This window comes from Salmo salar, chromosome ssa04 (genome assembly GCF_905237065.1).
Source record: "Salmo salar chromosome ssa04, Ssal_v3.1, whole genome shotgun sequence".
Classification (NCBI taxonomy): domain Eukaryota; kingdom Metazoa; phylum Chordata; class Actinopteri; order Salmoniformes; family Salmonidae; genus Salmo; species Salmo salar.
The window spans coordinates 75,349,272-75,363,494 of NC_059445.1; the positions used below are offsets into that span (position 1 = coordinate 75,349,272).

The following is a 14,223-nucleotide window of genomic DNA, read 5'->3' on the forward strand; positions in this document are numbered from 1 at the left end:
TCCACTCCAGCCATTACCAAGATCCTGTCCTCATCCTGTGCAATAAAGAATCCTATGCTTATGCTCTGTCACCTTCATTAATATGATAGAGATGAACATTTACAGAACTTGTTAGTCCATCGATGAATCTCTTCTCTAGTCTATACTGTGACAGTAACTATATTCTAGGGAGTGAAGAAGGTTAGCTGTAGAAACCGTACATCATCACAAAATGTAAAACACCCTCAGAGGACATATACTCCATTATGTCAGATATAGAGAAAAACATAATGGCTTTAATTAAAGAGGGACCCAGTGAGAGACCTTGAATAGCTAATGTACTCTAACTCTGTAGACTCATTGGGGTTTAGCCACGGTGAATTAAATTCATCTAGAGGATATTCAAAGATGTTGAATTCCACTTACAGTAGCTAGTATACACTGAGCATACAAAACATTAAGAACACCTGTTCTTTCCATGACATAGACTGATCAGTTGAATCCAGGTGAAAGTGATGATCCCTTATTGATGTCACTTGTTAAATCCACTGCAATCAGTGTAGATGAAAGGGAGGAAACATCTTAAATAACAATTTTTAAGCTTTGAGATATTTGAGACATGGATTGTGCATGTTTGCCATTCAAAGGATGAATGGGCAAGACATAAGATTTAAGTGCCTTTGATTGGGGTATGGTAGTAGGTGCCAGGTGCACCGGTTTGTGTCAAGAACTGCAACGCTGCTGGGTTTTTCACGCTCAACAGTTTCCCATGTGTACCAAGAATGGTCCACCACCCAATGGACATCCATCCAACTTCACACAACTGTGGGAACCATTGGAGTCAAAATGGGTCAACATCCTTGTGAAATGTTTTCAACACCTTGTATAGTCCATGCCCTGACTAATTGAGGCTGTTCTGAAAGCAAAATGGGTGCAACTCAATATTAGGAAGCCCAACACATTGCATATAATTCCATGTAGAACACTATATTATAGGAATTATACTATAGGATCTCTATGACACAATGTCTGCATACCTGGAGTATAATTGATGGACATTTTTGTAGGGGTTGATAATGTTTTTGAAAGGGAAAATCAAGTCTGAAATTTCAAATTAGAAATTACAAACTTCAGAAACCTTTTTAAAACTCAAATACACTACAAGCTTTAAGTGTCCTGCATTACACGAAAGTTATAATGCAACAGGGTGATCAAATTAAGATCCTTCACCTGTACCATTGCATTGTTCAGAAACACATAGCTAACGTTTAAGACTTTGACTGTAACTGTGGCTTTACCGATGCTTACATTTCTGTTTATTTATCTTCTTCATCTGTTCAATCTGTCATATTCATTTTTGGTATAGAGGCTACTGGAATACACTCAGAGAAGCTTATACAGGCAAAGACAGATCCAACAGGATGAATTTCAAATAATCCCCATTGCCCACTTTATAACAGTCTGGCCTGGGTCATTACCAAGGGACAACGACTGACCCCTCTCATTGAAGCCATGGAAGTTCAAAGCCGACTGCGGTACTGCAGAGTAAATGGAAAAATTGCAATCTTCATGGTGAATCTTCATGTAAATGAAAGAATGTTTTGAAGGTACCAATAATTGCCTTCTAATACACCAGGTGTACACTGAGTGTACAGAACATTGAGTTTCACCCCCTTTTGCATGGACTCTACAAGGTGCCGAAAGCGTTCCACAGGAATGCTGGCCCATGTTGACTCCAATGCTTCCCACAGTTGTGTCAAGTTGGCTGGATGTCTTTTGGGTGGTGAACCACTCTTGATTCACACGGGAAACTGGTGCGTCTGGCACCTACTACTATACCCCGCTCAAAGACACTTAAATATTTTGTCTTGCCCATTCACCCTCTGAATGACACACATACACAATCCATGTCTCAACTGTCTCAAGGCTTAAAATCCTTCTTTAACCTGTCTCCTCACCTTCATCTACGCTGATTGAAGTGGATTTAACATGTGACATCAATAAGGGATCATTGCTTTGACCTGGATTCACCTGGTCAGTCTATGTCATGGAATGTTTGTACACTCAGTATATGTCCTTCTTGAACAGATTATTTTAAAATCGCACATAGAAGAAGTTATAAGGATAATTTAGTTACTCAATGAGTAGGAGCAGCACTGAGGTAGCCTTCAAAGTCACTTCCCGGAGTTTGCTCAAAATGAGCATGTCATGTCTCATGAGACCCCATCTTAACCGACTTCATTTGGCTTCAATGCGATATTGAGTCTTCACATAGGAATGAATGGTGTCATGTGATCGATGGCTTTGTCCATTCATATACAGTCATTGGTCATTACTCACTCTCCTCTGTGTCATCGGTGACAGGAGCCTTGTTGGACTGTCCCAGCCCCATGTCTGTTCCCGTATTTCCCAGCCAAGCAGGTCCCTTTCAACTCAGCATGGAATAGCTCTCCCACAGCCTGGGAGACATAGCCTGGAGCCTGGGCTGGACCACCCTACCTAGATACACCAGGCCGCGTATTGGAACTTGGCCACTCTTCTCGGGAGTACACCTAGTGGTGTGACTCTATCTCTGACCACCCTCAACAGGAGCCCAACCTATATGGGAGAAAAGCAAACACATATGGTTTGAGACAACACATCATGGTAACGCTCTACTTGTGTTGGGTGGAGAGATTGTCAAGAGATCCTCTTTCTGATTGTGAACTTGCCGAATTCTTCGAAAGAGTATAGACTACTTTCATATAACCATAAGGAAGTTGATACCTTGGAAACTGGCTGACGAATCAGGCAAGCTAAATACATTCTCTGAAATGCTTAATTATTGTTTAGTACTCATTCTTGTTTGCGGATAACATAAAATATGAGGATAGAAAATAATACTTTCAGTAAGATTCTTCCTTTTTTTCATGTTCCTTTTTAAAAAAATTTTTACAGTAGGTCATGGGAAAGTTGTGAGGCACATTGACGGCACAATGTGTAAGTGCATGCTTAGTGCACGGAACAGATGTAGGATCTTAATTTGAGAGAGTTTGCTACAGCATGAAAATAATCCGGCACCAACAGGAAATGTGAATTCTTATGTGGATTATATATAATGGACATTTCTTTTGTAGGGTTTGATACATTTTTCGGTAGGGCAAATCAAGTCTGACATTTTAAAGTGGAAATTACAAACATTAGAAGCCTTTTTAAACCCTGAATACATTATAAGTTTGCATTTCCTGCTGTGCAGGAAAATTCTCAGCAACAAAAGAGTAATAAAATTAAGATCCTACATCTGTAAACAGGTTTGAGTAGGTTATTTTCTTAATGCAATCCATTACTATTACTAGTCCAAAATTGTCATCAATTTACCTTTTGGATTACCCAAAGAAGGCACATGATGCCGAAACGTTGGTGTTTTTCTACCCAATAAATTAATGGGAGGTTATACATATGGAGTGTGCGTCTCTCTTTGTTTTTCTAGCTTACAGTTTATTCACCGTTAGTCAGCACCTCCACACAAAATCATTTTCTCTGGCTGTGCGCTAGCTCATGCACTTTATTAGACTATTACCCAAATTTAGTAACATAATCTGAGTAGTTACTTTTAGATTACTTTCCCCTTACTTTAGATTACTTTCCCCCCATTAGAAGAAGACAAAAAGGATCCATCAAATGCATTTGGAGTGTCATCTTAACGGCGTCTGACTTGTGGTCAGATTTGCTAAGGTGGAACAAACTTAAACTTTTTCTACAAATATCCTTTCTGAATTTAAAAGTAATCCAAGAAGTAATCATATAGTTTATCAAAAGTATCTTATTACAATATTTTAGCTTTTAACCTAACTGATTAGTTACAAAATCTGAATATTACTCACTATTTATTACCTTTATTTAACTAGGCAAGTCAGTCAAGAACAAATTCATATTTACAATGACGGTCTAGGAACAGTGGGTTAACTTAACTGCCTTGTTCAGGGGCAGAACATCAGATTTTAACCTTGTCAGCTCGGGGATTCGATCAAGCAACCTTTCAGTTACTGGCCCAACGATCTAACCACTAGGCTACCTGCCGCTTACGAAATACAAAATAGTTTAGTTTACTTTCTGAAGGATAATACAAAAGTTAACTTTTTTTTCAGTATGGCCATCTCATCTCTCAAAGTGATGAATAATATGAAATTGGAGAACATTAGGTTTCTGCTTCTTCCCACCTTTCTTTGATTTATAGTTTGAGGGTGTAAAATAATATAAATTCTACAAACCATCCCCATACCATCCAGGGCAGGGGGCATACTGTAGAACTATAAAGGAGGACGCAAAACTTCAGCTCCCACGTACGTAGCTTGCTTGCACCGTTCAATGTCATCCCTGCCGTGTAGCTCGAGTCAAATACAGACACGTACAACAAGCTGTCCGATTAAAACCGGCATTTCTGACCATATATGTGTCATTCTAACGATCATTTCGTTTCAAATTGAACATAGTGAAAATGACTTAGTATGCACAACACAAAGCCTGTCTTCTTCTAGTTTACTGCAATATCATCCCATGTATGATTCAGCCTACCGTGGACATTCAGAAAAAAAGACTGCACTCACTCTATTACAACTGGATGTAGGCTGAATGCAAACTTCATATTTGCATTTGAGTGGTCGCCTAGCGGTAGGCTACAAACAAACTAACATTTGTGATTTTGCAGTCCAATATGAATGTCATATATGGTATCCTTGATAAGGTCACCCTAGTCAAATTTAAAAACATATTCCTAACTACTTCCAGTGAACGGTGCTGAAGTAGCCTAGACAATGAAACCGCATTGCCGACTTTGTGCGGGGTAGATGGAGGGCATTCCGCTTAGTATCCAGTGATACAATAAAAAGCATGCGCTGAATAGTCATTCAAGCAGACACCATCACAACCTACCTTCAAATGCCGCGGGCCTTTGAGAGAAATAACATGTCCAGATAAAATATAAAAGGTAAGCCTATTTAAAAATCTGAGAACAGCTCACGGCATCAATTGCTTGAGGACGACGCATGCGGATACCTGCCACGACCCACGAACAGGACTGTCTGAAACGATCAGGGAAAGATGCGCAGATTGATTGCCAAAATCTTTTTAAGTGCAATGAAAGTTGTCTTATTTTCTAAAATGTTCGCTCAAAATTATTGTTGTCACTGAGGATATAATTGAATCATAAAGCAGAAACAGAAAACTGTTACATGTTGAACGAGAGCAGCAGACGACAGAATAAGGCAGACATCAGTTCAGACTTCACACACCAGTATCTCGAATGGACTACAGGCTACTTGGCTCTACGCTGTTTACGCTTCGAACACACCGACAGGGTTACGCAAAATAGTACGCAGCATCATCTGGATATGTGTGCAACAAAAGTTCAACATTCACCTTCTGCTACCATTTCTGTCAAGACGTCCACACATACAATTTGACGCATACGTTCGATAAATCCATCGTATGCACCATACAGAATGCACTGCAAGTGTCTCTGAAACGCAATGCTGCAAGGCAAACGCAGCGTTTCATTTGAAATTAATGTAATTATTGTGTACCAAAATGAAATGAGGCTGCCGGTGTGATCGAAGCGCTAGAAGTCCCTCCTCGCGCGTCTCGCAACGTGAATGTAGCCAAGCCTACTCACCCTCGCCGTATAATTTTTATGAGCCAATTTCTTCTCAGGTGAATAGTATTTATGTTAAGTAATTATATTATCATATGACTCAAAATGTGGAAATTGTATTAAAAAACATTTTGGGGTGAATACCTTCATAATTAATGAATTAATTCATTCTGTAATAAACAATTAATAAATTGGATATGAGCAGTCATCCCATTCAGCATACCATACCAAAAACTAGCACACCCATGACTATGCAATGTTATAATCAAATCATTAAAGATAACCTTACGAGGTTGCACTCATAGCCTAATGGATTGCATGTTCTTCATAGATGGATTACATGGTTTTATTATTATCATGTTCATTTTCACCTTATTCACATCTTAAGTTCAATTATAGCAGAGATCAGAACCCACTGGGCACAGACGTCAATTCAATGTCTATTCCACGTTGGTTCAACTAATTTCATTGAAATGTTGTGGAAACAATGTTGATTCAAACAGTATGTGCCTAGTGGGTATGGACAACTTTGGGACAGATAGAGTTGTCCCTGTGTAACACTTTGGTGCTGTGTCCAATATCTGTCAAGCCGTGAGTTGAGGTGGCATTAACTAATGACTCCATAAAGTGCAACCGTTAGGAATAGCATGGCGCTGCCACTTCCTAATTGTGTGGTCCTTTCCAAGGTCATGGGATTGACTGGGTGAGGGACTTGCTTACAGTGAGTGCACGCTCTATTTCTACTGGTGGAAAATGCCAAAATGATTTCAGTCCAAACTATCCATTTTCATGAGACCAGTGTCTCAAAGTATGCGTGCTGATCTAGGATCTAGGATAAGTTTTGTCTTGTAGATCATAATTAATACGATTATATGGACAGGTTAGGACCTGATCCTAGATCAGCACTCCTACCCTGAGTTGCTGTGTGGATATGGGCCCAGGGTTCACCCCTCCACGCTCAGGGAAACTTGGCTAGAAATTAATGTAAAAAGTTGATTTATAATTTAATTTTAGCTAACCCTAAACCTTTTCCTAACATTAACCACATTTTCCTAACTTGCTACGTTAATTCTACTAACCTCCTGCGTAACTTTTCTTAACCTGCTATGAAAAGTAAAATCTGACCTCATTTAATAAAAAGTTATATATATAACTCTAATATATATATATACACAGTACCAGTCAAAATAAATTTGGACACACCTACTCATTCAAGGGTTTTTCTTTATTTTTACTGTTTTATACATCGTATAATAATAGTGAAGACATAAAAACTATAAAATAGCACATATGGAGTCTTAAACAGTGTTAAACAAATCAAAATATATTTTAGATTTGAGATTCTTTAAAGTAGCCACCCTTTGCCTTGATGGCAGCTTTGCACACTCTTGGCATTCTCTCAACCAGCTTCACCTGGAATGCTTTTCCAACCGTCTTGAAGGAGTTCCCAAATATGCTGAGCACTTGTTGGCTGCTTTTCCTTCCCTCTGCGGTCCAACTCATCCCAAACCATCTCAATTGGGTTGAGGTCGGGTGATTGTGGAGGCCAGGTCATCTGATGCAGCACTCCATCCCTCTCCTTCTTGGTCAAATAACTCTTACACAGCCTGGAAGTATGTTGGGTCATTGTCCTGTCAAAAAACAAAAGTCCCACTAAGCGCAAACCAGATGGGATGGCGTATCGCTGCAGAATGCTGTGGTAACCATGCTGATTAAGTGTGCCTTGAATTCTAAATAAATCACTGACAGTGTCACCAGCAAAGCACCCCCACACATCACACCTCCTCCTCCATGCTTCACGGTGGGAACCACACATGCGGAGATTATCCATTCACCTACCATTCACAAAGACACGACGGTTGGAACCAAGAATCTAAAATTTGGACTCATCAGACCAAACGACAGATTTCCACCGGTCTAATGTCCATTGCTGGTGTTTCTTAGCCCCAGCAAGTCTCTTCTTCTTATTTGTGTCCTTTAGTAGTGGTTTCTTTGCAGCAATTTGACCTTGAAGGCCTGATTCACACAGTCTCCTCTGAACAGTTGATGTTGAGATGTGTCTGTTACTTGAACTCCTTGAAGCATTTATTTGGACTGCAATTTCTGAGGCTGGTAACTCTAATGAACTTATCCTCCGCACGAGAGGTAACTCTGGGTCTTCCTTTCCTGTGGCGGTCCTCATGAGAGCCAGTGTCATCATAGCGCTGGATGGTTTTTGCGACTGCACTTAAAGAAACTTTCAAAGTTCTTGAAATTTTCTGGATTGACTGACCTTCAAGTCTTAAATTAATGATGGACTGTCATTTCTCTTTGCTTATTTGAGCTGTTCTTGCCGTAATATGGACTTGGTCTTTTACCAAATAGGGCTATCTTCTCTATACCACCCTTACCTTATCACAAAACAACTGATTGGCTCAAACGCATTAAGAAAAAAAGAAATTCCACAAGTTAACTTCTAACAAGGCACACCTATTAATTGAAATGCATTCCAGGTGACTACCTCATGAGGCTGGTTGAGAGAAACCCACGAGTGTGCAAGCTGTCAAAGCAAAGGGTGGCTACTTTGAATAATCTAACATTTTAAATATATTTTGATTTGTTTAACAGTTTTCTGGTTACTACATGATTCCATATGTGTTATTTCATAGTTTTGATGTCTTCACTATTATTCTACAATGTAGAAAATAGTAAAAAAAATAAAGAAAAACCCTGGAAGGAGTAGGTGTGTCCAAACTTTTGACTGGTACTGTATATATTTTTGTTTCTGTTTTGCGTGTTATTTTGGCATTAATATGTGTCACATATCAGTTTGCAAGCAATCTAAAATAAATAAAAACTCATTGAGTTACTAAAGCCACATACAAACATGGTCTCTTTTTAGTTTTCTTGAGTAAGGCAGCTCCAACATGCAGGTGTTCCAGCCTACCTCAGTGCCAGGGGCGAAAATCTGATATCCACTTTGGAGGGGACAATTACATGACATTTTCTCAAGAGCAATTCCTGAGGGGGACACCAAAAGTAGTGCTGTAACACATAGCCTACATTGTAATTTGGTAAATGTATATTGAGGAACCAAAGAAATAAGGTGCTTGCCGTACTCCTAACTACCGGTACCCAAAACTACACAACTAATCACAACAGCAATACCATTGCCTTTAACAAATCTTAGTTCAGTCACCAGTTTAAGTTGAGAGTGGGGGTATCCATGGCATTTTCCAATTATGTTCCTATTTTACAAGTCAAAAAAATTGAGAACCTTTCATAATGTTGCAAAACAAAGACTCAACAAACTTGCCTGAGACTCCCTGTCTCTGCCAGTCTGTCCCTGCATATCTGTCCCCAACTCTGCTGTCTGTGTGCCATCTGTTGCCTGCTCTGCCTAATGACATCATTGTGAAACATTTCCATTAGAATTTCATTTCTTTCTTATGAACATTTTATCAACTAGTCTTTGAGATATTAGGCTACTAGGGTTCTTACTATGCGTTTTGGTGTATTGAAAAATACTCTGATGTCCGTCTTTTATTTTTCTGCCATTTTTCTACCTGGCTGGCTGGCTGGCTACACACACAGTGTGTAGGTTATTTACAGTAGGAGATGGGCTTCTATCATCTTCAATCATTCTATATGGGCTTCGATCTAAAAGGTAGCTAGCAAATGTGAAACGGATTAAAATGACAAAAGTTGACAGCTGTATGAGTTCACCATTTACAAAACATATGCTGCAACCTTTTGTAATTTTAATAGTTTGTTTCATATTGGCTGGCTTCCAACAATAGCTGAATTTGCAAAGCTAGCGAGCACCAATTCAGTTTCAGTGGTGTTTGCTATAATCTTTGCTACCCGGGTTAAATAAAGGTGAAATAAAATAAATAAATAAAAGTTCCCTTGCGACAATTTAGCTTTTGCAACGAGACCATTAAATATATTTAAGAATGGTAGAAGAGAGTGTAGTTCTGTTCAGTTTGGACTTCAGTTTATCGCTAACCTTATCACAGGGACTTTGAAGCACTAACTTGCATCATCTGCATGCTGATTCCATCTTTGATGACGCCACATAAATGGAATAGGTACTAGCTAGCTTAATAGTTAATATTTGCGCGCTAGCTCTGCATATTCAGCTAGTGTGTGTGTGCGCGATTGACTGGATGAACCTCACGGCAGTTACGTAGCAAGCTAAGGAACTGGCAGTGGATCAAACCATTGTGAGGCAAAGGGCGGGGGGGTCGCAATCTTTTGAAACTTAAAAACGCGCTATTAAGTGTCTATAATCAGCACAATTGCTTTCATTGCGTATTATTAATATTATTTAAATTACATAGTTATGTTTCAGTGATATATTGGGGGGGACAAATCATATTTTTCCCAGGATGGGGGGGTCATGTCCCCCCGTCCCCCCCGGGATTTCCGCCCCTGCTCAGTGCTTTCTGTGGTGGTGGGGCAGCCAGCGGAATATACGGAGCGTAGGGGTTGGTAATGCTCTCTAGTTGCACTGTGATTGGCTCAGTGTTCTGTCACTCATGGGGACACTACGTCGCCACAAAATGTACGGGTAGAGATAGAAAATTCAAGGCCCTTGGGTGCAACCATAAACTTACATTAGGGCTCCCGAGTGGTGCAGCGGTTTAAGGCACTGCATCTCAGTGCTAGAGGTGTCACTACAGACCCTGGTTTGATTCCAGGCTGTATCACAACCAGCCGTGATTGGGAGTCCCATAGGGTGGCACACAATTGGCCCAGCGTCATTAGGGTTTGACCGGGGTAGGTCATCATTGTAAATAAGAATTTGTTCCTGACTTGCCTAGTTAAATAAAGGTTAAATAAATAAATAAACAGAAGTGCCCATCCAAGAAGGCTTAAGGTCATTGGCCACAGATAAAATGACCTAAAATCACCTTATATCTACCTTAGCTTTTATGGGCTGATCATGTCAACATCATACTTTCAAAATATTAGCTAGCAAGCTAGACATGCAGTCATCGTCATGCATCAAGTCGGCAATCTACAGGAAAATCCTTTTCAATCCATGTCATATGAAGAGAAATGATAGATAAACGTATCGGTGCTCATCGGCCATTGGACGTAAACATTACACAACAAGTTGGAAATCCCAAATTGCTGGCATGCATCTACATTATAATTTTTTTGTTTGTTTGCCCCACCAAGATTTACATGTTATAATCACCACTGCTCAGGCAACTGGCACTCATCAAAATCAGACCAGATCACCATTAAATAGTTGGCACATCAGAAATAATATTTTTGATTAGATGAATTATGATGCCCTATCATGCCACACCTGCTGTTTATCGGTATTCACTGTGCTGTTTTTTGGTATTCACTGTGCTGTTTATTGGTATTCACTGTGCTGTTTATCAGTATTCACCCGTGGGCACTGTTACAAAACTGTAAGTAGTCTGTAGTTAATTTAATTTTTTTTACATATAAGTCTTGGTTTTTCATTTCATAGAGATAATCAAATTAGCTTTAAAAAATGGAGGGATAGAAGGAAGGAGTCCTCCCTTGCAGTGCTGATAGCCATTTTGATGGGTGTGATCCTTAAAAGAGCCTCCCTAGCTACAGAGGATTCCCTGGAAGTGGAGTCATACACAGAGGTAGTGTGTGAAATTAGCCCCACCTAGTGGATAGCGCTCTCAAAAATATAATTCAATTAACCCATGACAGCTAGTCCTTATCGTGTATGGACAGCTATGTTCATTTTTGCATACTGTTCTCAATGCTTTCACAATGATAACATTAGCATAATATTATATAGCTATACACCTACATAGGCCTATAGTTACCCCCACACAATGAGTTTGAGACTGTTGTTCTTGGAAACTTCCCTTTCCTTTGTATAACATTGCTCAATATGCAAATAAAAGATGACTAGGGAACATACATTGTTCTTCTCAGAATTCCTGCATCAACATACTGACATGTTTAATTCATTTGTATGGGAATATTCATTTAGTATGGATGTCATCCAAAAGATTCAGCTTGTAATAGCTGGACAATCTCTCCAAAAAATGTATCCTAAAGGAATGTCATTTAGGAAAACCATACTTCATTTGGTGTCAGATTTGTCCAATGTTTTATTTTGTTTGGGGTGAAGCCTGATAGGCTCCAATCAAAGTGCATGAATTGAGTAAACTGAAGGGAAGAGGAAATGTAGCCAAAGTAAAACCATCGTGTGCGTTTCGGCCACCATCAGGTTATAAAATTCCAGAGTGAAAATGTAAGATCATTTTATACATTTTAAAATGGGTTCAGGGACCAATCATAATGGCTATACAAAATAAAAATTATGTGATTGGTAAATATTGTTGTGACGTTAATCAAACACCTAGCGACCGTATCAAGGGGTTCAGACCTCCTGGCATAACAGGTAACGTGTTGGCTTAACAGTTGCTGGACCTGGGTTTGAAACTCCTTGAATACGCTACACAGGTGTCAGAAGTGGGATAGTGCTCGTGAGGCCATTGGAGAGGTGTGTACATATGAGGCACTTGGTATGGAAAAGCGTGGGGACACACTCTCCTGAAGAAAGGGGTTTGGTCAACACCTAGCAACCTCATCAAGGGGTTTGGACCTCTTGGCGTGACGGTTAAGGTGTTGGCTTGAAAGTCGCTGGACCTTGGTTCAAGTCCCAGTCAGGGATAGCATCCACCGCTTTTTCACCATTCTGTTCTGGAATTACTGTGTTTACTTTAGTATAATGGTCACCGTCCTCCTCAACATCACCACAGAATTACACATACAGTAAACAATAAGTACACATTTTTTCCTTTCCCCTAAGCAGGCATGCTACTCCTAAAGCCAGGAGGTAGAACCACATAACATTAACAAAGACTTCGGTGAGTAATGATTTAAGCAACTTTATTGTTCAATTGTGTGTGTGTGTGTGTGTGTGTAATCTCCCCCCTTCAACACAAATTAGAGCAGAGAATCTAACAACAACAACAACAACAACAAAGGAAACCAAAAACATTCTAGTGTGTAATTGTCTTAAGATAGTAACATATCATTAGAGGATTCCTACCTGGTTATATAAAGGCCCTCCTTGTGTGTTTCACTGTGAACTATCAGCTATGGCCATTTTAGGACACACACTACTAGCACTTTCACTGGTAGCACTGGTCCTATGCTACCCTAACCCACCGACATGCTACACTAAGGTGTTGAGTATGGCTCGAGACCTCACCCATCAGGCAGCGATGATCAAGATGGAACCTGAAACTGTAAGTCACTTACCATAGAGGGACTGAGCACTGATTGCAGTGGAGTATGCCTAATTTCTCTCTGTGTTTCCCAGAGGCGTTGCATGGCGCACATCCCACATCTCTACCTAGATGTACATGTAAGTATGACTATGGCATTGTGGAAAGTATTGTTGCAGTTTTCACTGTGTACTTTTGAGATCACTATTGTCTCTGTTTCATTAAATACATTTCCCTGATGTTGAGATTGCCGAAAAGTTAACTGATTTCTACTCCTGATCATTGTTGGTCTGCAACATAAGAACAGAAATGATATTCATCTTGACAGAACGCTTGCATCATACCGAAGATGAGGCAGTACGTGTTTCTGGTGGACGGCTTGCGTGAAATGCGCTGTGCTTACACCAGGAAAGTGCGCGTGGTGGGTCTCGCGGTCAGGCAACTGCACATGATCATGTCCCAGAGGTGTCACGGGGTAAGAGAGCGACGACTAGCATTCACAGACAGACTAGCCCTTGATCTAGGCTCCCTGTCATTCAGACTCCATGAAACAGAATGGGGAAACAGAGGAGAACCATAACAAAGCTCAGTAATAACACATAAAGATAGTACTATTATGGGTCAAAATAGTGAGCATCCTGATACAAATGATTGAAAGTACATTCTGTTCTCTGGGATTTTTTGCCATTCTACTGTATTTGGTCAAGGAAATGCATAAAGTTAAATGACCTTTCAGAAAATCAATACTCTCATATCCTCTGAAATGACATAATAGTTGTATGCTCTTTGTTAAGTCACTTTCCTCATGTTGCGTCATAGTCCTTGCACTGAATACTGGGTTTTTGTATTTACTGGTGCATTTTAGGGCACTGGCACTCACACGCCTCATATCTCTGTGTTTAGGAGCTGGTGTTCACCACTGATGACTGTAGAGCCTTGGACCGCCCGCCGATGAGCTGGAGCCGGAAATGACAATGCCACTGTTTGATGGGAGGGAGAGAGAGGGAGAGAGAGAGAGGGAGAGAAAGAGGGAGAGAAAGAGGAAGAGAGAGAGATAGTTGGTTATTACTGTGTACAATGCAAAACCCTGCAATGGGGAATTCAAACAGATTTAATGACATTGTACGTTTTCTTTGACAAATTACTTTGCAAAAAAGTACCTTAGCCTACAAATAAAAGTACATTGACGACATGTTTATGTTACATTGATGTGCTTGGCTGCTTGCTATCTATGAAAGCCTGGGTTTGAGTTGAAGCCTAAATGTTGTGCTTGTTTGTTTCTTCCTGGGCTGAAATTATTTTAATAAGACATCCTAATATGATACACTGTATGATCCATCATCCATCGTTCCAGATGTGATATGACTTCACAAAACGTAACTTTCTGGACGGCAG

At 40.0% G+C, this 14,223-nt stretch overlaps 2 protein-coding genes across 2 annotated transcripts in view; one reads left to right on the plus strand and one right to left on the minus strand.

The window, feature by feature from the left end:
- Positions 1-5,253, minus strand: part of stk32a (serine/threonine kinase 32A) — an 87,525-nt gene extending 82,272 nt beyond the window's left edge. The window contains exons 1-2 of the mRNA XM_045717345.1: positions 4,891-5,253; positions 2,320-2,577 (exon numbers count right to left, since the gene is read on the minus strand). Coding sequence (XP_045573301.1) covers positions 2,320-2,371 — 52 coding nt within the window. The 5' untranslated portion in view covers positions 2,372-2,577; positions 4,891-5,253. The remainder of the gene's footprint in view (positions 1-2,319; positions 2,578-4,890) is intronic.
- Positions 5,254-12,690: 7,437 nt separating this feature from the next.
- LOC106603842 (cytokine like 1) lies at positions 12,691-14,031 on the plus strand. Its single transcript, XM_014198028.2, has 4 exons — positions 12,691-12,849; positions 12,924-12,968; positions 13,157-13,303; positions 13,732-14,031. Exons 1-4 carry the CDS (start codon positions 12,700-12,702, stop codon positions 13,798-13,800), a joined length of 411 nt encoding a protein of 136 aa, XP_014053503.1. The 5' UTR covers positions 12,691-12,699; the 3' UTR covers positions 13,801-14,031.
- The last annotated feature ends 192 nt before the right edge of the window (positions 14,032-14,223 follow it).